General features: G+C 32.5%; 1 protein-coding gene across 1 annotated transcript; it reads left to right on the forward strand.

The window, feature by feature from the left end:
* The first annotated feature begins 309 nt into the window (after positions 1 to 309).
* On the forward strand, positions 310 to 24,231 carry LOC127720808 (piggyBac transposable element-derived protein 4-like). The gene is made up of 2 exons (XM_052227558.1): positions 310 to 1,533; positions 24,202 to 24,231. The coding sequence occupies exons 1-2, from the start codon at positions 445 to 447 to the stop codon at positions 24,229 to 24,231; spliced, it is 1,119 nt and encodes a 372-aa protein (XP_052083518.1). The 5' UTR covers positions 310 to 444.
* The last annotated feature ends 2,622 nt before the right edge of the window (positions 24,232 to 26,853 follow it).

Here is a 26,853-nt window from a genome sequence, read left to right on the forward strand (position 1 = left end):
GTTAAGAAAGAAAATTACGATTTTAATTTCCAGTGACCGATTTTTTTGGTCAACACCTAGACTTTGAAGACACATTTTGAGAGAAAAAATTAGTTTAATCCATAATTGAGTGGATCAATATATTTCTTATATACTCAAGAATGTTCACTTAAAAGCAAATTAGTTTTAATTCATGCAAAAAACTACAAATTCCAAAAAACGGGCTTCACTTTTTTTGGTAAAAAAATGCCCTTACATGGTAATCACATGACTTCCATTGTTGCTTTAAGAAATGGGGTCAAACCGGGGTCAGCTTTCCGACTGCAAATACAAAAACAAATGAAGAAAATAAAAATAACCCCACTTAATCACCACCACCAACAAATATACATTTTCAAAGTAATATGGTCGTTCCCTTAAAAAAATAGATATTTACATTAAAGATTCTACGACTTTATATAATAAATGTATATGATTATTTTTGATTTTTTTTGTAGATATGCAAAGAATCTTTGTAATGAAACCATTCGCCAAACCAGTCGATTTTCGAGAAAAATGCAGTGGCAGAAGGAGGGTAAACTGACCATACCTGAGTTTAAGGGATTCCTTGCCGTTTTTTATAACATGGGCTTAATTAGGAAAGTATCATTTGAAGAATATTGGAATAAGCACAGTCCATCTCAGTCTACACCCTGGTTCCGTTGTATGTTTAGTCGAAACCGATTCCAAAACATCTTAAATTTTTTGCACCTGGTGGACACCAAAAAACTCCCTAAGCGTAATGATCCAACTTACAAACCATCTCAAAGGTTTAAACCGTTACTTGATTTCGTTAACAGGAAATTTTTACGGTATTATAATCCCCGCAGAGAACTTGCTGTAGATGAATCCCTTGTTGGTACAAAAGGAAAGACAAGTATGTTACAGTATATACCAAGTAAACGTTCAAGGTTTGGCGTTAAATTCTGGATGTTGGTCGAGTCCGTCACCGGGTATGTTTTACAGATGGATGTATATCACGGGAAACGTTTTGATCCCACTCCTGCTGGAACATTACAAGGAACAAATGTAGTAATAAATTTAATGAAGAATTCGCATCTTCTTGGGAAAGGCTTTCATGTTTTCGCCGATAGCTTTTTTGCTTCACTTAATTTAGCTAACAAATTATTGAAAGAGCGTACGTATCTCACAGGCACAATGAGAACTAATAGACCTATGCCACAGATGATAAAAAATGCACGTCCGCAGGCAGGGAATGCTGTTTACGCTAGACAAAGACAAATCATGCTTTGTCGTTTCCGCGACCACAACAGAAAAAACCCCGTCACATTGGTGTCTACTTACTACAATGCTATTGATACACTAAACGGTAAACCTAGGATCATAGGCGCGTATAATACATTTATGGGCGGTGTCGACCTTAGCGACCAATTGATTGGCGCATATAATGATCACAGGAAATGCAGTAAAGTATGGAAAAAAATTATATATCACATATTTCACCGCATTATGTTAAACGCGTATATCCTATACAGTCATAACACCTCATTACCGGTTATGTCCCGACTTCAGTTCAACCAATCTGTAATAGAAAGTTTAGCGTCCGCTCATTTGACACACAGACATGGTAACGTGAATCGGCAAGCAAGAGTGAAAAAACTTGACGGTCGAAAAGAACGAGATTGTGTCGTTTGTTCCGACAGAAAGCGAAATATAAGAAAAAGATCAAGAACCTCTTGTGTGCACTGTACCAGAGGACTACATGCAGCTTGCCTTCAGAGGCACGAATGTTAATCAGAAATACATTGTTAATATTGTATTATATAATTACATTTGTCTTGTGTCTTTTATTGTCCAAAGTGCCTCAGTATGTGGTACACATTTACGAGAGATTTTAAACATTTACACAAATTAAAAATGTACCTTCTTTCACAATTCACATTATATTTCGGCGGCAGATATGTTTTAATATTTATAAATTCACCACGAAAAAACATTTTTGTTTTAATGTCCATTCAGTCAGGATTCTACTTCGTCAAAATTATCTCCCCATTACGCCACCTAATTTTTATAATCGTTAAAATGGAAGCCATTGTAGTGATGACGCGCTGTCAATTTAGCCCTTGAAAACCGATAAATTTATCCACATAGTATCAATACGATCCTTATATGCCAGTTGTATTTTTAAAAGACAAATGTATCTACTAGCTTTTGAGCATCATTTAATGTACTTTTATGCATTTGTTCAACTTTAAAAAAATTATTGTCTGATCGGTTGTCAGGGGGAATTTTCGAAAGTTCAAAAATATTTTAAAAAATTCTAATTGATTATTTCGTGGAAGGGCAGACTAAAAATATTCATAGGTTGAAGAATGATTACCGTAGATACATGTAACACACACAAAAACTGAAATTTTTTTGAAGTTATGCATTTTTAAGACCCAACAGAAAAGTTTGTCGTCAAGTACTTTTAGTAAAAATTTGTTATTCGAACACACCAACTCTGTTTTTATGACTCATTAGAAAGGTATTTCACTTGACCCATATATTTCACCTTTTAGTACAGTAAATTTTTTTATATTATTTTATCAACCTTCAGCCTAAATATATAAATTTGAGAGCGATAAATCAACAAAGCAGACAGCTGTGTGGTGTCATCAAAACGAGCAATCCTATGCAGGTACCATGCACAATAGCGTGACGTTATCAATTGTTGTAAAGGTTGCCATGGCGCTGTTTGAAAACGTACGACGCCGGGCCGATTCTTGGCAGTCAAAGGTAAAGCGTTTTCCAATATATTGGCAGTCAAAGGGTTAACCCTTTGAGCGCCGAGACGCTGTTTTTTCACATTGTTACGTTGCCATACATATTTGGATGACGTTACTATAAACGATACGTAACGTTACGTCAACACATTACCTACAAGCACATGCACGTTATCGGCCTCGTTAATCGATTTAGATCTATTAGACATCTCGTACATTCGGGGAAATTTCCAACATTCTCGGGACTAACCTTTAAACTTGAGTACACGTAGCGGACCTTGCGTATATTCAGTGATTTTTTATGTTCGAGTTGGAAATCGAAGTTATTTTATTTCATTTCTATTTCTTTTTCTAGAATACCATAAAAAAAACGACAATATGGAAATAAATGAAATAAATGAAGGTTTTTATAACATGATAAATATTACAAACAACAAAGATATATTGAAGAAAATATATCTCAATTACTGTATTTTGATATAAAGGATCATGCAAGATTTGATATCATCGAGGGATTCAAAAGACGAGCAGTGTTCTCAGTTTCTTCATTGTTAGCGTCGGTCTGGTTTATTTTTTAAAGCACCATCGATGTAGAGTCCGACTTAACACTTTGCACATCACCACAAAAATCGGGATACTAGTATATAACATTGTAATGATTTAACCACCAAAGTCTTAACTGATTGAGCAATTGATAAATCGAATGACAACTGCGTTCAACGACAAATATTTCATGAATATTCACAATAATAACTTATCTTTTTTCTGATAATGTATAATCTGAAATAAGTTTACTTTAACATTACAATTGTGTGACTTATCCTTCATTTTGATTTGCCGATTTGGTTTTGAGGATTGTCAAATGTCTGACTAAACCAGTTGTAGTTAACTTTAACCACCAGTTTTGCTTCTTTTTTCATATAGCGCGCCTAAACTGATCTTTTTTTTCTTTTTTTTTAGTATTCAAGTCAATATTTTACATGTCAAAGGTCAAAGGCATTCGAAGTTCAATTAATTTCGCCATATCTTTATTATTTTATGTAACATTTGATGTTTATTTGTGGTTCAAACTGTCTTGACCCTTTTATGGAATAAGCCGATTTTTACAGATAATATTTAAATGTTTTGAACTTAAGTTCAGTAAAGAACAATTATAGGTACAGGTTTAAGAAATTCTTTGGTGTGTTAGATACATGTCCGACTTAAATCAGTTTTGTCATTAAATGAGGCCTGTCGATAAAATTATTTTCTATTTCTTGTTGCGATCATTGACATCGAAAATCTTATATAAATCTTTTTTCAGTGGTGTGATTTAGGCAGATGATGAGAAGAAACTATCTTATCGTAGAGACACAATATTTTGGCAAGAGTTCATTTAGGAATTTCGGTAAAATCGATATGGCCCCAAATGCTGTAACTATTTTCTTTCATTGCTTCCAACTTTATGATGTAGTATCTATTTTTCAAAACTAGTACATGGTTAGTTTGAATATTAAATAAAAAGAGGTAAATGTTGGTACCAAAAGTTTTCCCCAATCATAATTACGGACGACGTACTTTCCTTTTGACTGTGGTTGATTCTTTAAGATTTTGAATTTGATTTGATACATGCACAAACATAACCACAAAATGGTTACTTTAAAAACCCTTCTCTAATTTTAAAAAGAGTTGCAGACTCGGTGTAAATAAGACTTTAACTCCAGGACACACACAATAAAACAAAGATTTATAGAGGTAAACTTACATTTTTAAAAGATAGTCGGACATTATACGATATTTCAAACACTAAAGGATAAAGTATGATAATCTGTGAAAAAATATCAGAGACTACTAAAAATTGCTATCAGCATTCATTTCCCAAAATAAAATATAGCAGTCGGATATAAACAAACACAACTGCTTGGACAAAATAAAAACACTCAAATATTACCGAAAAAACAACGACTGGGACAATAAATCAATTCTGACATGAGTGGAAACAACCGCCGTTGACTTACACAGAAAAATGGTGCCGTATTAAAATAGTCACTCATATTCCATCCCTTGTATATCAATAGAGCTGGATAGAAGATTGCACTTGTGTGAAGAAAAGACGATTTTAGACGACCCTTTATTTTCCAGTTGAAAAATTTGAAATAAAACTCTTTTTACAAAAAATGGACATTTTCAAATTACATGAATTAATTAACCCTTTCTTGTATGTTCTTAAAACTGAAACTAAGAGGCTCTAAAGAGCCTGTGTCGCTCACCTTGGTCTATGTGCATATTAAACAAAGGACACAGATGGATTCATGACAAAATTGTGTTTTGGTGATGGTGATGTGTTTGTAGATCTTACTTTACTGAACATTCTTGCTCCTTACTATTATCTCTATATATAATGAACTTGGCCCGGTAGTTACAGTGGGAAATACTTTGTAAAAATTTACAAAAATTTACAAAATTTATGAAAATTGTAAAAAATTGACTATAAAGGGCAATAACTCCTTAAGGGGTCAATTGACAATTTTGGTCATGTTGCCTTATTTGTAGATCTAACTTTGCTGTACATTATTGTTGTTTACAGTTTATCTCTATCTATAATAATATTCAAGATAATAACCAAAAGCTGCAAAATTTTCTTAAAATTACCAATTCAGGGGCAGCAACCCAACAACGTGTTGCCTGATTGGTCTGAAAATTTCAGGGCAGATAGATCTTGACCTAATAAACAATTTTATTGTTATCAGATTTGCTCTAAATGCTTTGGTTTCAGAGATATGAGCCAAAAACTGCATTTTACCCTATGTACTATTTTTTAGCCATGTTGGCCATCTTGGTTCGCGGGCGGGGTCATCGGACACATTTTTTAAACTAGATACCCTAATGATGATTGTGGACAAGTTTGGCTGAATTTGTCTTATTAGTTTCAGAGGAGAAGATTTTTGTAAAAGATTACAAAAATTTACGAAAAATGGTTAAAAATTGACTATAAAGGGCAATAACTCCTTAAGGGGTCAACTGACCATTTTGGTCAAGTTGACTTAATTTGTAGATCATACTTTGCTGAACATTATTGCTGTTTACAGTTTATCTCTATCTATAATAATATTCAAGATAATAACCAAAAACGGCAAAATTTCCTTAAAATTACCAATTATGGGGCAGCAACCCAACAACGGGTTGTCCGATTCATCTGAAAATTTCAGGGCAGATAGATCTTGACCTGATAAACAATTTTATCCCATGTCAGATTTGCCCTAAATGCTTTGGTGTCAGAGATATAAGCCAAAATCTACATTTTACCCCTATGTTCTATTTTTAGCCATGGCGGCCATATTGGTTGGTTGGCCGGGTCACCGGACTAATTTTTTAAACTAGATACCCCAATGATGATTGTGGCTAAGTTTGGTCGAATTTGGCTAAGTAGTTTCAGAGGAGAAGATTTTTGTAAAAGTTAACGACGAAGGACGACGACGAAGACGACGGACGCCAAGTGATGAGAAAAGCTCACTTGGCCCTTTGGGCCAGGTGAGCTAAAAAGTGATTTGTTATATGCATTATTCAGGTTCCACCATAAGGAAAGCTTTTCACATAAAATTTAAAAGTAAACAAATGGAATAGATGATCACGATGAGGACCTCGCTCCCCCGAGATTTGGATTTTTAAAGCCAAACGGAAACATTTCTTACAACACTGTGGTCTCGGAATTACAAGAATATTATATTTTTTATACTTGTATCTCTTTTCCTTAGCTCTATAATTTAATTATATCTTGATCTTTTTCATATATAGTCATACGAAGTAGTTAGATTAGAGTCTTGTTTAATCTTTCCCACTAACAAAACAAAAACAAACCAAATAAAAACGATTCAAAATGATGACAATAGTTCAATAGTTTTAATGGACCAGATGGACTGAAAAAAATCTACATGCTGTTAATAACTTCTGTATAAAAAACAAGTTCGTATAATATCAATTTTGTGTGTTGGATTTGAAATTTTAATACTAGTTGTAGCTAAACTTTTGAATAGAATCATGCACTACCGTCCGTGTTTAAATATTGTTTTTCTTTAGCTACCGTTAAACAATTTTGGTTGTGAAAATAAACAATTCAGAATTTTCTTTTGGCACCAGTCGAGTCCGTTATAATCTGAAAGTCATGATATTTGGTATGGTTACAAATGAGACACATTTAGCCACCAAAGACATCAGGACAAGGCTATAAACTACGGGTCGTCGTACTGCCTTCAACAATAGTTTTGTATGTGTGATCTTCCCCAGTTTTTGGTTGGGTTCGTGCTGCTCAGTCTTTAGTGTTCTATGTTGTGTGTGTACTATTAATTGTCTTTTGGTCAGTTTTCGTGTTTTGCCTTGGCATTGTCAGTTTGTTTTCGACTTGTGAGTTTGACTATCCCTTTGGTATCTTTAGCCTCTCTTTTTTGTTTGGGGCCTTTATTTAATTCAATGTGAAACAATTAAAATGAGAACATATTAAGATTAAAGCATTGAAGGATCGAAAAAACAAACATGACAAACAAAGGGTATGTGATAACGACAATCAGTTGGTAAAAGTCTTCTTCCTGGCTTTGGAAAAGCTCATTATATTTTTGTAGGCGCTGATCCCCTCTTCTAATCTTGATCTGTCGGTGTTGTGTACCAGTATAACATTAGAACAAATAGCAAAAAATATTTGAAAAGAGTTTGACTTGTCAAAATAGGACCAAGCACATAAAAAAAAAACCCTAACACAATGACAAAAGACAAAAAGTAAATAAGAAAATAAAGGACAGGTAATTCATAACACGATCTTTACTAAAAATAGAACATGTTTTCAAACATTGAATTGACAACGAAGTGGGACACATGAACAATTAAGGCGGAGTATAAAAAGTGTATGCCATGTTCAAGTATTAGAATGATAAATAAAAAATTCAGGGTTTGATTTGGCTTTTCGCAGAAATTATTTCAAAAGACATTGTCGAAATTATTAATAACTTTAGTATTTTGGTATTTTTAATACTAATGAAGTCAACATATGTTTACACTAACAGCAAATGAGTAAGTTTTTCAAGCAATATGTTGGGTAAAATAGTGCATTCAAAAACAGATATTCCCGAATTCAACCGACTTTATATGCCGAGGTATCCTACTAAATTAGAACAAACAGTTTTTATTGAATATACTTACAGAAATGAAATCAAACTGTGATACCAATTGTCGAACGATTTGCAATCTGTAACACTTCACATTGTGAAAATCGGTAAAAACTCAATTGTTTTACTGCAAAACGTTACCAGTAATTTCAAGTACCTGCCAATTTTATACGCATAAACGTCACACACGCAGCACCAGTTTTGATGACGTCATTCGAATAAACGTTACAATTTAAAAATAAAATAACAATTGTTTTTTTTTTACAGTCAACTATGTGAACTAATTTCACTAAATTAATTTGATAAATATGGCATACACAGTTTATAATTTGTGTTTAGCTTGTGTAAAAATTTGCACCTTGCCTTGCCTCTAAAAAAATTTGTTTTCAACCACTAAAATTCAATATATATTTGGGACTTTTAGGGTTATTCTTGTATAACAGAACCATGTCAGTTATTTTCCTTCAAACCTATAATGGTTTCGGCAGTGAAATGATGTTTTTTATATACGTTTTTAATGGTTTGTGGGATCTGTTACAAAGCGACAAAAATGTCGTTTTGGCGTGCTAGCGGTAAACGACAAAAATGTCGTTTTGGCGCCGAAAGGGTTAAAGACCAAACAGCCTATTGTGTATGCGCATCAACTAACGCAACTTGGTAGTGACATAAAATCTCTATGACGTTGTTTCTAGCCATGAAAAAACGTCAAATTATAACGTACTATTTCGCGTTTTTCACGGATTCCACCAGGTGTACGTTTAAAATTACGTCTTCCAAGAAAAGTGGAATTAAGCGTCGCGCTGATATTTAGTGGAAATTAAACACGAATGGACACAAAAGATATCAACTATCTGTGACTTCCGTACTGATAAAATAATGAAATATAAATTTTGAACTCGGCTTTTTTCATTTGCGCCGATCTGCATTTTACTTTTTTCTTTCACTTGCGCCTATATTTGTCTTTCATTTGCGCCGATTGTGTACAGGTAAATTATAGGTGAAAGTTTTTTTTTTTTTATTTATCATATAAACCTCTTCCGTTATCCAGCTATACATATGTTATGAATTGTCAACTATATAATGTATATAACTGTTGTCCCCTGCTCACAAAGGGGCGGTGGGGGTAGAATTTCGAGCAGGATAAGTCAATTTAAAAGATATCTGTGCATTCTGCTTACATCAATACAAATCACGGAGTAAATTTCTATTTACAGCATTTTAAAGCATCACAATAAAATCAATAAAAACGTATTACAATGAATTAATTATTATCTGTTCTTGCCGAGAATTTTATATGCTACACATCTGATATATAAAAAAGAAGATGTGGTATGATTGCCAATGAGACAATTCTCCACAAGAGACCAAATGACACAGAAATTAACAACTATAGGTTACCGTACGGCCTTCAACAATGAGCAAAGTCCATACCGCATAGTCCGTTATAAAAGGTCTCGAAATAACAAATGTAAAACAACGGACCGTGCAAGGGCTGTATAGCCAGTCAAGGTCGTTAAAAACTTCCATCGTCATGTAAAACAATTCAAATGATATATATTCCTTTCTCGTCATTTCATCTTTTCTATACGTGTTGTACTTGCCATCTTTTCTTTCTCGTGTTAAACCGAAGTTCTCGAAAAATATGACGAAATTGATTTTAAACATAAGGGAACACTGTTTATATCCATATATTATCAATATACATTCTAGGTTTACTGCATGTACATGTATTTAATCGTAAAGCAAATATAGTATCGGCGCTAGGGATAACAAAATAAAATAGGCACTGATGAAAGAATCAAATCCGCGCAAATTAAAGATCGAAACTGTTTTTTAATCGGCGCAAGTTTCGTACGTCCGTGTAACTTTACACTGGTAAATTTTAATGACTTACGCTTATAATTTGAACTTATGTGATTTTCAAAATTGAGTTTCAGAAGGTTTAGCCGATAAACAATACTTTAGAGAAATTTCGATATACTGGCAACGTATGTATGTTGAGATTAACTTATTTCTGGATAATTCTTGTAAAATAATATCTGATCTTGCAATGAAGCTAAATTTTATTTATACTGCTTAATTGACAAAATCTTATAGTAAAAATAAAAATAATAAAGGTTCATCGTCTTTTGTCATTTATTTAATTTTAAATTGTCTTAAGGAGAAATAATAAAGATTTCGCCTGATCTCACTGAAGCTGAAGGCAAAAAATATAAGAAATTAATACTCAGTGAGTGTGAATTAAAATCAGAATTTACGGTGTTTAAAACTAATCTTGTATGACAAAAAAAATTGCTTCAAGAATAAGATCCAACCTTAAATTTCTCACTTTCAAAAAGCTATAATGACCGGAAAGATTGAAAACAAATTTCGATTTCCAATGCGGGCAATTTATACATACAGCCTGGTCTTTGTTTTAATTGCCAAAATGAGCAATTTAGATACATAATATTTCATCCTGTTTTGAGAAATACTGTATAGTTTTCAACGGAAAATAATTTCTTAGATTCTAAATTATTTTTTGAATTAAAAACTTATTTGTATTTTACATTTACTATCTCGTTTATTCAAAACACGTGAGATATAGTAATAACGGTGATCGTATTTTATGATAAATGGATGTATAACGTTTTAGAATCAAAAACTTTAATTCATATAGTATACCTTTAATTTTAATGTCCTTATATTTTAAATATTCATAAATAATGAATCCATAAGCTAGATGGAATAATTTGTATACGCTCGTCTTAATCGGAACACATAATGGTATAAAGAAGTCCGTCCTTGCTGATGTCTGTCCGTCTGTCAACAGTGGCAAAGGAGTGCGCTTGGGCAAACTTCTGAAACTGACGCGACGAAAAAGCCCACACATCTAGTCTAATATAGTCAAATAGTCTGTAAGTTAGCCAGTGTAATCTTTCATTTCTCTTTTTATTTTAAAAGATTTTGCTAATGAGTGGGAGAGGACAAAAACAGACTTTCCTTTCAAACGCAGCGTAAAAGGTTATTTCGAACAATTTTTCATTCCGACGGATGATTTGTCTGAAGGTTAATTTTGTGCGGCAACAACATCATGAGATCTGATACATACATGTGATCTCTTGTATTACCAGATAATAAAGTAGATGAATATAGTTGTTATTCTGGAAAATTTAAATGTGGGTTTCAAACGTCCAATTTGAGATTTCTTTCAAATAGTGCGCCACCAAGGAAAACATGTACTATGACGTCAGATTCAATGTTCTGAAGAACGACAACTCTTTTCTTCAAAACGAACTAAAAAAACATATGAAAATTACTCATAACTTTTTTGAAAGGTCGGTGACATATACTTTGTTTTGCTTTATTTTATAGAGTGCACATGGCACTTTCTTTCTTGAAATTTTTATGAAGAAATCACTGGTAGATATTTTTAATACTGGAAACGTTTTCATTCTTACGTTTTATTTTTGGCGGGAATGAAATAAACCATATTTTCAAAGATCAAAACAATAAGAGTCTTAAACTCTTGAACCTGTATTTGATAGACACAAATCTACTGTTAAACGTGAAACAAGATTTATGCTTGTAGGTTTGATATAAAGGGATTTTTGAGAGTTTAAATAACAAGCAAATATCATGTTAATATTCGGGAAGACACAAAACTGAGGTTGCTATAGTTACAAAACTAAGTCGGTGACCCCCAATTTTTTTCATCATATTTTGTTCCTCAAATCATGAAATACATTCACACAAAATTTTAAGGAAAAATCACTGGTTGAGCTGAATAGGCTGTTTGGTCTTTGACAGTCAGAGAAAAACATGACCATGTTTACATTTTACCAGTCTTTTTTCTGACTTCTAAATGCTTCATAATCATTTTAACATAGCCTTGTTGATTTAATATTGTTCTCGTGTCATTTTTTGTGTATATCTTGTTGAGGTCACCACATGACACTTTGTGTTTGGATTATTGACAAAGTGTGATTTTATTTCGGAATTTCCAATTCTGGTCAGCTTTTATTGGAATCGCCCTACTACATTTTTATGATATATCAGTTTGTTTTAATCATTGAAAGATAATCGGTTTGCAGTAGGTTTTAGGATCGTGAAAAGAAAAGATTGTGTTGTCAAAGACACCAATAAAACTTTTTGATTCGAAGTTAATCGATATCAGTTATACCCATTGAAAAATTGATCTATGTACATAGGAGTTTACAATTTCTCTCAATAAAAAAAAAATTATACTTTTTATTTTGCACTCAGTTATTAGCCTTATTCTCAAACATTTCTTTTTTTAAATCAAAGAAACATAGAAAAAAAACAGCCAGAAAATAAATCTAGTTTTTCTCTCAGTATACACACATTAGTCATGAACGCTATCTGGGGGTTCGTCAAATAAGTAACAAAACCTTGAAGACCAAACGGAAAAATGGATTGAGTACTCTTAAATCAGCGACTCATTTCACAAAAAACGTACGAGTAAAGATACTCGTAAGTCATGAACATTTTATTTTGAATAACTATCAATTTTAGTCGTAAGATATTTTTGTGAAAAGCACCCTTGTCCGTCTTTTGTTTTTATTTATTTTTTATTTTTTTTATTTGTTCTCTGTGCCGATCTGATGAGCTAAATCTTTTCAAACTATTTTTTACATTTGGTTTTTATGTTGTGTTGTTACACAACATTCCTAGGTTAGGGGAGGGTTGAGCGCTTTATAATCCGCTGCATTATATATGAACCTGTCGAAAGACACGTCACATTAATAAAAGTCTAAATTATAAAAACGGCATGGACTTGAATATACAAATGGCAACACATTTGAGTTTTTACATACTTGAAGTTGTACATAAGGCTACATATTTCAAAGTCATGACGTCACGGGACATAGATTTGAAGAAAGAACACAGATCTGAGGCTGGACATACATTTCACTCTTACATATGTATATACCTGACTTTGTATATATAGCTTGTAGCCAGTGTTGAAATGCTCCGACATGACAACATGTGAAACAATTCAAACAAAAAAACCAACATAGCATATAACATAGCAATAAACGAAAAAACAATTTACAGACAGAAACAACGACAACCATGTAAAAAGAAGCTCCTGACTTGGGACAGGCACATATTGAATGTGGGGGTGTCGTTGGGTGGTTAAATATATTTGTGGACGCTCAACCCTCCCCTTACCTTGGACATAAATGTAACAGCACAACATAAGAAGAAACTGTAAAAACTCAGTTTAAAATGGCTTGACTCTTCAGATCAACACGAAGTACAAAAACAAATAACATAAAGACAAAAATACGGATCGAAGAGTAGTTGCAGTAACTGTGAGCTAGTTCAAAACCAATAACTATCAATAAATAAATCATGTTCTCAAGACTAAAGAAGCAATCAGTACACATCAAACGGATTAACTTTAAAGACGTCATAAGCAGTCTGCGAAAAGCCTGTCCTTGTGCACTGCCAAAATATTGACAAAATGTAGGCCAATATAAAGTTTGCATAAATGTTTATAATTAGCAAGAATTGTTCAGTTATGTTTCAAATAATCAAACACAAAATCAATGTTAGAACAGATATAATTCAAAGATCTTACTACGGTATTGAATTGATTTCCGTCAAGATTTAGTTTATTCAACGAAGCTATGAGTTAAAATGGATCTTATCAGAATGTACAGGCTTTATAAACAATATCACCATACCAATTATGATGAGATATCCCGTTTTAGTTATAAATGGATTACTTTCGTTGAAATCTTAACGTGACTACAGACACAAGCATAGCGAACAAGTTGGGAAAATATATACACCGCAAGAAGGGCCAGATGAGCATTATCGTCCAAAAAGGTAAATTAACAATAGAGAACGAAACATCGTAGTTTTTCTCGTAATTTTTTTATTGTGGATTTTCCAATGTGAAACTGAAAATGTCCAAATCTGGGAAAGGACAAATATTGCTGTATATATTTTGATTTATTTAAAGTAAGTTCCCTTGGGTAAATTTTAGTAGTAAAATTAGAGAAATCTAGATTATTTGGAGCAAAACATTATCAAGGTTACAGTAAGATGTAATTTTGACAGATCTTATCGGAGTTTTCAAATTGCCATAAGCCGTGATTTATAACAATACAGGAACAAGTCTCCTATTAGAGGGGCACAATTGGTGCCAATTAGTAATAAGTCTTTTTTTTTAAGATCACTACTATCAATTATCTAATTTTTCTTATTATGGTTTGTTTAACATCCAGTTTTCACAATAAGAGGTGTACTCGTTGCTTAAATGGCATGGTTTTTTGCTTAGGTTATTGACCGTAGTTATTTTATGTTTTGTTTTTGTTTTTATTTTTCCTGTGTTAACTACGCGCGTTGATTTTCTTTGTCTCGATTTTGGAATTATACTCTTTACAATGTAATTCCTATTTTAGACTTTCTTTCCCCTTCACCTTAAGTTTTCGGTTCTGTGCGTTATCAAACAATTTCCTTGGTATTAGTGAATTCAGTAACATGAAATACCTCTTATAATTTTTTTTTTTTCTGAAGCAATCATTTTGATCTTCAGAGTATCTAATATGGCTGACAATTATTTAAATAATTATTAGGAACATGCTAGGGAAAATAATCACATATAAAATAATCCTGTTATTCTGTTCTTCATGTGATATGGGCTCATACTCCCTGTCAGTGTTTTATGTCTCCTGAGCCGTCAGGCGAAATTCGAATAAACCACTTTTTTTCTAATCAAAGTAAAATTCCTTATCGTAAGTAGAGTAATGGTGAATATCTTATATAAAAAATGCTCATTCTTTCAATTTTGTCCTTTTAATAGAAAATGCATTTCTGTGCACTGCATCAAGTATCCTCAAACTTTCCTAATTCTTTTGACACTGTTCGTATAATGTTGTCTTTGGTACGTATAAGAAGACCGATGTCACTGCAGTGCCTATCCTAGCCATGTATAAAACCCTGGATGATGAGAAAATCCAATTTTGTTTTTGTCTTGCAGTAATTATGAACAAAACTAATTAAATCGGCACCACAAAAATTGGTTTGCCAAAGGCTACAATCCTAATTTGATTGCAAGACTGTTTTATTATTTATGTATTGTTTCTTATAAATGTCATAATACGTGTAAGATAGTAAATAAAACCAGTAAGGATGGCGTTACGTTAAGGACATAAATGGATTAAACTTTTGACACCTATGAAACACGAATAGTATATATGACCTGTTTTTATCAATGAGGAAATCCTTTCTTGAAATTGGTGTTTTCCTGCAAACTCTAAACCAACAAAACTGTTTTGCCAAACCAAATTTATTTAGGATTGCTTCTTAATCTTTCAGATTTCTTCAATATATATATTTGTTTGTTCATTATTTTTTTTTTGTAAAAAAAAATATGGTAACATGTACTTTTTGTTCAAAAATAATGTCTATTGATTCACCTTGATCAAACGATCATCGCTAAAAAATAAATGGAATCCATTTTTCTACATCCGAAAAAAAAATGATTATAATTTTATTGATTCCTGACCCAATAAAATATACGACATTAAATGAATATGAACGAATACTTTATTTACATGATGCATATACATGATATGGCAAACAAAAATAAATACAATACACATGACAAACAAACAAAAGACAGCAGAGAACAGTAGTAACAGAGTATAAAATGATATCATGACAATATATGTGATCTTATTTTCCAAGCTGCTTTTAAATAATTGCATAGTTTTACTGTCAGATATATACAATGAGCGTGTAATTGATTATCTTACTTGTACCGATTTGCCCATGAATAGTAATAATTAGGTAAAAATGATATTCGCACATATCTATATGCTGGACAGTATAAAACAAAATGATATTCGTCCTCTAAAACAATTATATTACAACATATAAAAATTATATTTTCTCTTTGTGTATTTTGATAACGACCAACTTCAACATTTAATTTAAGTGTGCCGCTACGTAATTTAGTTAATATAGAAATATTACAATGAACATCTAAATATTTTTCTATGCCATACGCTAGTTGATCACTGTGTCTAAACTACCCCGGCAAAAAATGTTTGGACTCGATGGTATCTAATATCCGGCACGGTGACGGAACATAAATAGACAGAGAAAAGGTAGTTTTCTGTTTATTTATTTGTTATTTTTATGATATCGAAGAATATATATACATATATAACTGTTTTCTATTGTGAGATGAAATATTTTCTACAACCGTTCTAGATTAACAGAGAAATAAGTAAAAATGCACGTCAAAATGACGAATTGAGTGAACCTTGCCTCGAATTTGTTTAATTTCTCCTTAAATTGTTCACATGGTACGGAAAGAAAGGTACGGAAAGAAAGATATTGACATGGAGATTGCAAAACTAGTCACTTTGAGCACCTCAATCCTTGTTTTTCTGTGTATGGAACGAAAGAAATAGGTCATGTCAAAATGGAAGCACCCGGTTTTGTCAATGTTGTTTACTACACAATGACCCGGTTTTGTCTATGTATAGAACCCGGTTTTGTTTATTTTATGAAAAACAACGTTAACACTGGTACCCTGAAACAAAAAAATAAATTAACAAATGTCTGATCATGTGGGTTTTCAAACCAGATACCTCAATAAAGCGTGTGGCCAAGTTTAATTGAATTGTCAAAGAGGAGAAGATTTTTGTAAGATAATTGGCAAAAACGCAAAAAAAATGGTAAAAATCGTACTTAAAGGTCAATAATTCTTACAAGGATATCGACCAAGTGTACTTATTCTTATATATTGTCTTGCTGATCATTTTTGCTATATAACTTTTATATATTTCAAGCTAATAGACAGAAATGGAAAAAAAGGAGAAATTTGTCATTCAAGGACATTAAATTCTATAAGAATTCGTGTGAGAGCTTTGATGTGTATGGACAAAAGGTAGAGCTCAACATTATGAACATATCAGCCCTGTTAAATTTTGTCTATCTATAGCTGTTTTCAAATAATAGACAAAACTTGCATCCCCCTATGTTCTATTTTAAGCCATGTCTGCCATCTTTGTTGACAAGCGGGGGTCATCAAAAACTTTTAAAACTAGATACCCCAATGATGATGAAAAACAGTTAAACATAAGTTCGTTAGACCTTTTAAAACCGACATAAGATTGTGGATAAGGTTTGTTAAATGTATTGTAGCCCAGTAATTTCAGAGGAGAAGATTATGTAAAAAAATTAACGGAAGACCAAGGACGACGGGGGCCAAGTGATGTAAAAAGCTCACTTTTCCCTTGGGGTCAGGTGAGCTAAAACCAACCAAGAATTCCAAACAGGATTGCACCGTTCTTGAATTAAAAAAAAAAGTCTAACATTTCATAATTAAGGCTTACACGAACGAGATAAACTAATTAGACATGGCAAAACAACTTCAATTGCGTTTTTTTTTTAATTAAAATAAATACTACGTATTATTTATACAGGAGTGACTGTAGGCACTGACATGTCTCGACTGTTGGAATGATCGTTATCGAAATTATTTTGAAGGTCTGTAAGATAAATAATTTAATAAAAGTATCTCATAAAATTAACATTGTTCATGGAACCATAAAAAAAAGTCAAGGTCTGATGAAACCTGCCAGACGGACATGAACACATTATAATCATTAAAGCCAACCAAAAAGAAACTTAACATTTACCAATTAATCAAGAAAATAAGTTCAAGGTCACTTAAATAGTCATGTGCGCCATACGAGCAAATGTAGTTGACCTACTACTTATGGTATTAGAGATACAGACTTGAACACAAAATGTTAACCTTGATCATAGATATCAACCATTATCAGCTATTCATTTTGTTAGGAAATCGCTGAACCATGAAAATGAGGTCAAGGGCAATGGACATATGACAGATAGAAACATCGTTACATAAAAGATCTATGTGCGAGGTATGTTGCAGTCAGGCCTTCTAACTTCTGACATATGAAACTTCATACAAATAGTTCAAGCCGCCACGAATTTGTATCCCTTGCTATCGCATTCCGACAAACCAAAATATCAATGTGAATTTTTAGAATAAAACATGATAATCCTACTCACATACATTCAATTTCGCGGGTGTCCCTGCTTTCTTATTTCTTATAAAATTTTAAGTTGGTATACGATTTAGTTATATAACATCAGTGGCTAATCCAGGCGGCGTATAGGTCACACGCCCCCACCCCACCTTTGATAGCCCAAAAAAAATAAATCTTTTTTTACCATTTTATTTAGCATAATTCGTCCAAAATATTGTTCGCTTCGCTACGCTCTGCGGTATGTAAGCTGTTTGAATTACGCCCACTTTGAAAAAACCTGAATCCGTCCCTATATGTTGTCAAGATATATTGACCAACGTCAATGTACGATAATCATAACACAATGGAGAGATAACAGAACCGTTTATTTATACAACTATTAATAAACTAATCATTATTGCATTTTCTCGATGGCCTGAGACTATTATGATACTAATTTATACTTAGTATTAAAGTTCCAATTAGGGATAGATAGATTTGATTTTTAATGCATGATTATTGTAATCCTTTTCTCACCATAAACATTCATTTTCTATGGCGATTCTGCAAGCATATATTCATTTGTTTGATTACCATGCCTTATAATGAACATTTAGCCTTAAGAAGATTTATTTTAAACAATCATAGGAAATATTACACCCCTAGGTAGATTGGATTACTTATAAAGATAACCATCCTGTTGTGCAAGAAAATCACATATTAAATGTGCGTCCTTCAATTTTTAAGACCATAAACTCTAATTTTAAGTTTAAACACTAAAACGTACATTATTCATATAAAAAAAAAATTAGAGAGCTTAAAACTCAATTTGCGGTTTAACCTTCATTTCTATCTATTTCGCAGTTAGTTTTTTTTTTTAATGCAAAGCAAAATTATAATTATTTTTGTTCCAATACAGTAGGAATTCAAGTGTTTACAGATTCAAATAAATAACAGGTTGTCCTCTGTAAGAAATCGTTTTCCAACCAGCCACCAAACTCCTTTTAATTGCTGAAGTTCAATTATGTTATACGATTATGCATTTTTTTCTTTGACAAAACCGGGTTCTGCCTTGTGAAATCTAGGACAAAACCGGGTTGTATACATTGACAAAACCGGGTGCTTCCATTTTGACATGACCCATTTCTTTCGTTCCATACGCAGAAATACAAGTATTGAGGTGCTCAAAGTGACTAGTTTTCCAATCTCCACGTCAATATCTTTCTTTCCGTACCTTTCTTTCTGTACCATGTGTACAATTTAAGGAGAAATTAAACAAATTCGAGGCAAGGTTCACTCAATTCGTCATTTTGGCGTGCATTTTTACTTATTTCTCTGTTAATCTAGAACGGTTGTAGAAAATATTTCATCTCACAATAGAAAACAGTTATATATGTATAAATATTCTTCGATATCATAACAATAACAAATAAATAAACAGAAAACTACCTTTTCTCTGTCTATTGATGTTCCGTCACCGTGCCGGATATTAGATACCATCGAGTCCAAACATTTTTTGCCGGGGTAGTTTAGACACAGTGTTGATATCGTCTATAGATACTTAGATTTTTACATTCTACTAATGCTGTTATATAACTTTGTAAAAAATGATCTTTAGTACGTGTTTTAACACAATCAAATGATAATGTACCAGGATCTTGTGAAATCCATACAGTGTTAAATCCAAGATTACATAACAAATTTTTGACGTTAGACGGCCAATAAATTTTACACAATTATTTGCATTTTCATACAAAAGTTTATGAATTTCATATAAAATATGAGGTTTATTAGTTATAATATGAATCCAATATTTCAGGATTTTATATTTTCTCAAAATAAGTGATATTATTATTTAACTTAAAAATTATAAACTTTATCTTCACTGTTTATATGTTTATACTATTGTTGTTGACATATCTCTTCATTTATAATAACCTCAGAATAATGTACATGTGCAAACAATAGATTCAAAAACAATATGTGGATAGGACCATCGTTCTGAAAGCACAGAAAGATAACTAACCGGTTTCAAACACAGGCAACACGACATGTGCACTAGTGATTCAGAAACTGCATGTTGACTTTTCGGTTCACGTCCGCTCTGATAAGGTTCGTGTTGCTTAATCTTCAGTACTAGTCGAATGTTTCCTATTATTTGCTACGTTTTCTTCTTGACTATTGTCTGTCTCTACTTACTATCTATTTGGGCCATATAGTTACATATATTTGTCTGTTTTACTGTTAGTTTGTATTGCTCTTTGGTACAAATGTATCTTCTTTCTATTTTACATCGATTAACATGAAAGTTGTTAAGCACGTTAATATTACCATATTATAGATCATTTTAAGCGGCGGAGGAAGCCGGACTTTATGTAGAGAGCCACAGACTTTCGGCAGGAAAGACTAGCAAATCCTAGGCAATTAAAATCGGAGTCGAACGCACCTTAGCCACGAGCTGGAACTCACAACCAGTCATGACAAGAGATCACTGTAGGAGAATTACTTCAACCACTCGGCCACTGACTTAGGTTCCTACTTTGTGTTATAAGAATCGCTCTTTATTCGGTTATGTTCTTGCATCTTCAAATTATTTGGTATCTAAAAAATGTATGAGAGCTATTTATAATAGAAAGCTATTTTATCTATTTTCTTTAGATTTATTTTTGAAATATTGAATTTACAAAATAGGACGAGTAATATAAATGTATCAAGAAATTTTCTAAGAAGCTATGATTAATACTTCTTCAAGCCGATTGTGAACAGAAAAGAGTAATTATGAGGTTCATGTATCCTTTTTTATTATTCCTATAATGAAGTCTCCACTGACTTTTAAGTCAATTAAACAATCTATTTTTTCTAAGCAATGGACAGTAATTGACTGTGTAAAAAAGTAATAGAATTACAAAACAAATAGAAAACAATTTGTTGCAGAAAATAGAAATCATAATTGGAGAAAGACACATTCATATCCTCTGTGTTGGAAAAAGACACAAACAAATAAAAGCAAAACAAAACACTAGAAGATTAGCTATGTGAATGATGTACATGTATCAATATAATATGTAGTTGAATATTTCTATTGAATTGGAAAAAAAAATTAACAGTACGGAATGTTGATTTTATTGGTCCACTTTGTATGTACAAATATACTTGTAAGCCAACTGCAACTGATCGTTACAGTTTATTCTTTTGTTGCACTGTAACACCGTACCACTGTCTCATGTTAGGGGAGGGTTGAGTGCTCACAAACATGTTTAACCCCGCCATATTCTTTTATGTGCCTGCCTGTTCAAAGTCTTAGTTGTTCAGTCGTTGTCGTTGGTTCATGTCTGTCATATTTGATTTTCGTAAATTGTTTTCTTATAAATTATGCCGTTAGTTTTCTCGTTTGAATTGTTTCATTTTTTTCATGTCGGGGCCTTATATAGCCGACTATACGGTAAGGATTTTTCTCATTGTTGAAGGTCGTACGGGGGGCCTATTATTGCTTACATTTCACTTCATTTGAACTCTTGGTGAAAAGTTGTCTCATTGACAATCATACCACATCTCCTTCTGTTTATATTGTAAATATTGTTCAGAGTTTCATATTTTTGGCCAAATACTAACATTGCTAGTGCATTACTATATTTCTTTCATGTATTCAATATTTGAGAGAAAACGTTGTATTTAAGTTTCAGATAACCACCTTAGCACTTCTAAAGACAAATAATACAAAATTAGACAAATCTTCAGGCATTTTACATTTCAAATATTAACTTTTTAAATGTATGCAATGTTTGAAATCTGATGTTCGAAGTCAAACAAAATGTTTAAACGATTACTAAACTTCAATTTCTTTAAGAAAGACTATCTATTTTGATCATTCTTCGTCAAATGTATCTTAAACACATTTCAAAATATCTGAAAATCAAAGGGTATAAAGGTTATAAATGAATGCGCTTAAGATCAAAAACAGATTAAATTTTTCGTGATCATAAAAATCTTGAGAATTAAAAGGACTTGTAACAAGTTACACGAGTTCTGAGAAAACAGACATTTTATAAACTTGATATTTGTTATCGTATCAAAGCAAATGTCACGTGAATATTGAACACCAAATGGAAGAGTTAAATCAGCGGATATAAAACAAATGTTTTATCATATTCTATCTTAAGATCAAAGCTTTAAGGATGCCAAAGCCGCTGTTAAACATAAAATGAATAAGTAAATATAGGTATTGCATGTTATAACTACTATGCGAACGAAAACTCCAACATCGTGCTCGTTCACACTTTTTTTTATCGTAGCTCTTTATAAAAAAGAATATTTGGTATAATGCCAAAGAGACAACTCTCCACCAGAGACCAAATGACATAGAATTTAACAACTATAGATCATCTAACGGCCTTCAACAATAATCAAAACCCATACCGCATAGTTACCTATACAAGGCCCCGAAATGACAAATGTAAAACAATTCAAACGATAAATATAACGGTCTGATTTATGTACAAAGTAATGAACGAAAAAAAAAATGATATACAGCAAAGAACGACAACTACTAAATCACAGGGTCCTGACTGTACTGTTGTAATAATTACTTTATGCAATTGAATAATCAACACTTTATATAAGTGTAAGATCAATATTATACAGCGATTATTGTTTGCTTAACGTCCAGTGACAAATATTTCATTCATGGTCAGGGTAACTTCTTGTTATGACAAAACTTTTTAAAAGGATCGAATTTTGTCATTTGTGATATTATGTCAGCATAAGTCAAAGTTTTTAAAAAAGATGTGCGATTTTCTATTCATGATATTCTGAATTTCATCAATATTCTACAATACCGATCATATGATGACAATAAGAAAGCACGTCGTCCTTTTCTAGAGGTAAAATGTATCCGAAGTGAGATTCAATAAATAATTTTACATCTTTAGGGCCGCCTACGATTGTATCTACTTTCAATTAATTTTAGTTAAAGATCGTTTAACGTTTAACCTGACAATATAACTGCATTCTTTTAAACATCTTTTCTACAGAAATCATTTGCTCGATTCAATACTGACATTCCTAAAGGAGAACTCGACTAGGTAGTAATAAGTATCAATCACTGTAAATTAATAACGTTTTGAAAAATGGGTTTTTGAATAGATTGCTGCATGCAGAAAAACGAGAGTTCCGTCTTAAAAAAATAGTCCCTTGAAACTCATTAATCATTAGCAACAGCAAAATGATAAGTTTTACTTACAGACACCTCTATTATGTTGTAATGAATTGACAATAGACTTCAGGAAGACACCAAAAACGTTATTGCATGGGGTATATTGCCATTGACCAAGGCTTAGAATTTCTCACGTGAAAACTCTTCATTTTCACAGTAATTTCAAGCTTTGTTTTTCAACAAGGATTTTTAATACATTTAAGCCTATGAAATATGCTAATACATTCTCGTCCTCTTAGTGTTCGTTTAGATTGTATGGTCAACAGTATACAGAAAAAACCAGATAGTGTATGTTCAACTCTAAACAGAATAATAGAGATTTGTATGGTCAACCCCTAAAAGGGAATTAACTGTCAAATTCATGTTCACCGATTTGACTTTAAATTTTCATATTTGACTTATAACAAAACGTATATCCAAATTACAAAAAGTATAAAATAAACAATAAAACAAGGCATGGAAACGATAATATGTATCAGCATTTTTGTGTATTTTAGTCTAGACGCCATCTAATTAACCATCGAGATAACCTCCGAAGACGGTCGACGGTCATATGTCCGAGAACACAGTTATTTCGTAGTGCATTTCTTTTTGACAATAAAATCAAATTAAAAAAAAATAGCACATACTCTATCTCAATAAGATTTTTACAGTGAGCTTCAAACATACTAATTTGTGACCTTTTTTAACTGGACAAAATCACTACTTTACATAAAAACGCATCGCCAAAATTATTTTAACATGTAGTAATTGCATCCCCCTACTTAATATTTCATGCAAAAAATATCAAGAAATAAATTTGGAAAGTACATGAAAAAAGACAAGTTAAACACTGTCCACATTGGGAACTATATTTGAAGACAACGAAAATCAAAGGACGATAACTTTGTCCTCGGACCTTATAACCCGATGTAAACATAAATATAAATATAAATAGATAGCGGGCACGTGCAATTGGATTTTTCTAGGTCTGTTTGATTTCATATCATAGGTTAAAAAAATATGTAAATTATCGTTTTTACCAGTCAACCAAATGGTTCACCTGTGTTTCACTTGAAATGTTGACATTATTTTCCTTTTTATAGCTGAACACACCTAAAGCTAGTACATCCTAAACATAATAACCAAGATTGTGTATTGTCAACCCTAAACAGAAAACCCAGACTGTGTTTGGTCAACCATTAAAAGACTAACCCGGAGTCTGCATGGTCGACCCTAAACATTAAACCCAGACTTTGTATGGTCAACCTTAAACAGAATAACCCATAGTGTGCATAGTCAACCCTTAATAGAAAAACCCAGATTTTGCATAGTCAATCCTAAACAAAAAAACCCAGACTTTGGAATTTGCATTGTCGACCCTAAACAGAAAACCCAGACTTTGCATAGTCAACCCTAAACAGAAAAACCCAGATTATGTATCAGCCACCCTAAACAGAATAACCCGATTCTGTATGTTCACCCTTAAATATAATTTCCTATATCTTGTAAAGTCAACCCTAAACTGTATAGGCTGTGTATTGCTTACCCCAAAAAGATAATCCAAATTGTGGATCTTCAACCCTAGATATAATAACTTAAATCGTGTAAGGTCAACCATAAACAGTATAGGTGGTGAACGGCTTACCCTAAATAAATAATCCGAATTGTGTATGGGCAGTCCTATAAAGTGTAGGTTGTGTATGGTGTACCCCTTTAAAAGATTGCCAACCCTAAACAGAATAGCCAGCTTCATGTTTGGGCAACATTAAAAAAAATAGCTCAGATATTTATGGACAATCCTAAAAGCATAACCATGATTATGTTTGATCACACCTAAACAAGATTAATCTATATTGTACATGGTCAACATTTTAAGATTATAAAACAGATTCCAATATCTTTTACCTAAGAGCATATGCGTTTCGTTGATACATGAGCTTTTTAAGATATTACAGGCTGTAGTAAAAATAATAGTACAACTTGCTGGTTTTATGAACTGTTCCATTAAATTGCCAATAATAACCCTCTCCGTACGGTTGATTCAGTGTTAATGACAGTTATAGTAGTTGTTTCACATTAAACATTTAACACTAATGCCCTTTACGATCAGCAATATTGGTATTGATGTGGCTGCAATGTGTTGTCAGTTATTACAATTTTTTACTCTCTATTTTTCTTTTGCTTCTGTTTATAAGAAGTGCAAGCTGTTTTCAAAGTTGATGGCTATTGCATAATAAAATTATGTAAATAAACAATTAGAAGTGAGCTGTTTCCTGTGTTCTTTTCTTTTCTTTTTTTTCCTGTCTTGTTTTCTATATATCTACATTTCTATATTGAGACGGAAAACCGACTTCACAAAGCAAGAGATATTTAGAGATTTACAAACTGTCTTCAGCTATAGGAAAGTGTTTATTCAATATGTCAAGCCATAATAGCCGTGAGCCATAAAAATTATCATGATTTTCTCGATAGAGGATTGCTGCTTACAAGGAGTCAAAGGGTTCCAAGTGGTAAAGTTGAAGTTGTCCCTTCGAAAGTTTTGAGGACGCCATCACGAGTTGGTTGGCCGTTATGGAATATTTATGCCACAGATGACCACAGATATGTTCCAATTTTTGTATCAACAATCCAGAGCCGTAACTTCTGATGAGGCAGACGAGGCAATCGCCTCGTCTGAATTTCTAGCAAAAAAAAATTATAAGAAGAAAATGAAGAAAGCGATTGAATCGGATGTGTACTTACGTAACACGACGGTTGACACATGTGGAGCAGGAACTGGTAATACTTCCGGAGCACCTGAGTTCACTTCCAGGTTTCGGTGGTGTTCGTGTTGCTCAGGGTTAAATTTTCTATGAAGTGTTTGTATAGACTTCTTTTATCCGTTTTTTTTCTTTTTTTTTCTTTTTTCATGGCGTTGTCGGTTTTTCTTCGACTAGTTTTTTTTTAATGTCCCATTGGTATCTTCCACCTCTTATTTGTTTTTGTGGCGTTATTTGACACAGATATATTGTTCAATCTTTCTGTTCGTATTATCTTTTCTTTTCTACTGAGTTGTGTTTACTTAACATTACACCCCGGTTCTATTGTCATACTTCACAGTTTCTATTTCTGAAACAAGTGTAGATTGAATAGAAATATTGTTACGAATAACAATGGATTTTGACCACAGGGTGTGACGAGCGGGGTTTCTGGAAACCCCTGCTTCTACATCCCGAAAACACAGTCCATTGTTATTCATAACAATATGATTTTTTTAATAGCATGAACAGAAGAGATTGCGAATAGTGTTCACTACAAGTTGTTTCAAGACATATTTCAGGAAATTCCAATATCGAAAAAAATCTTTAGCATCTATTTTGAATTAAAAGAAAATCATTTAAATACTCCTCAGCTTGAAGCTACAATTTTAAGTCCATATGGCAATGTCTTAAAAAATATATACATAAAAAGAACTTTTATGTAAATTATACATTAAAACATATAGTTTACATTTGGACTAAGTCTTAATCATAAAAATAAATTTATTAATGTTTGGATTGTTGAAGATAATGATAGCAACCAGGGACGGATCCAGCCATTTTTAAAAGGGGGTGCCAACCCAGGATAAAGGAGGGGGGTTCCAATGTCCCCATTCAAAAGAATTGATCGTAGAAAAGGGGGATTCCAACGCTCGGAACCCCCTCATCCCGCTTTGAATTCCCACCAAAACGGGAGTTCCTACGTACTAGCATGCAATCTGTATTTTTGTATGTTAA

This window comes from Mytilus californianus, unplaced genomic scaffold (assembly GCF_021869535.1).
Source record: "Mytilus californianus isolate M0D057914Y unplaced genomic scaffold, xbMytCali1.0.p SCAF_11, whole genome shotgun sequence".
Taxonomy (NCBI): domain Eukaryota; kingdom Metazoa; phylum Mollusca; class Bivalvia; order Mytilida; family Mytilidae; genus Mytilus; species Mytilus californianus.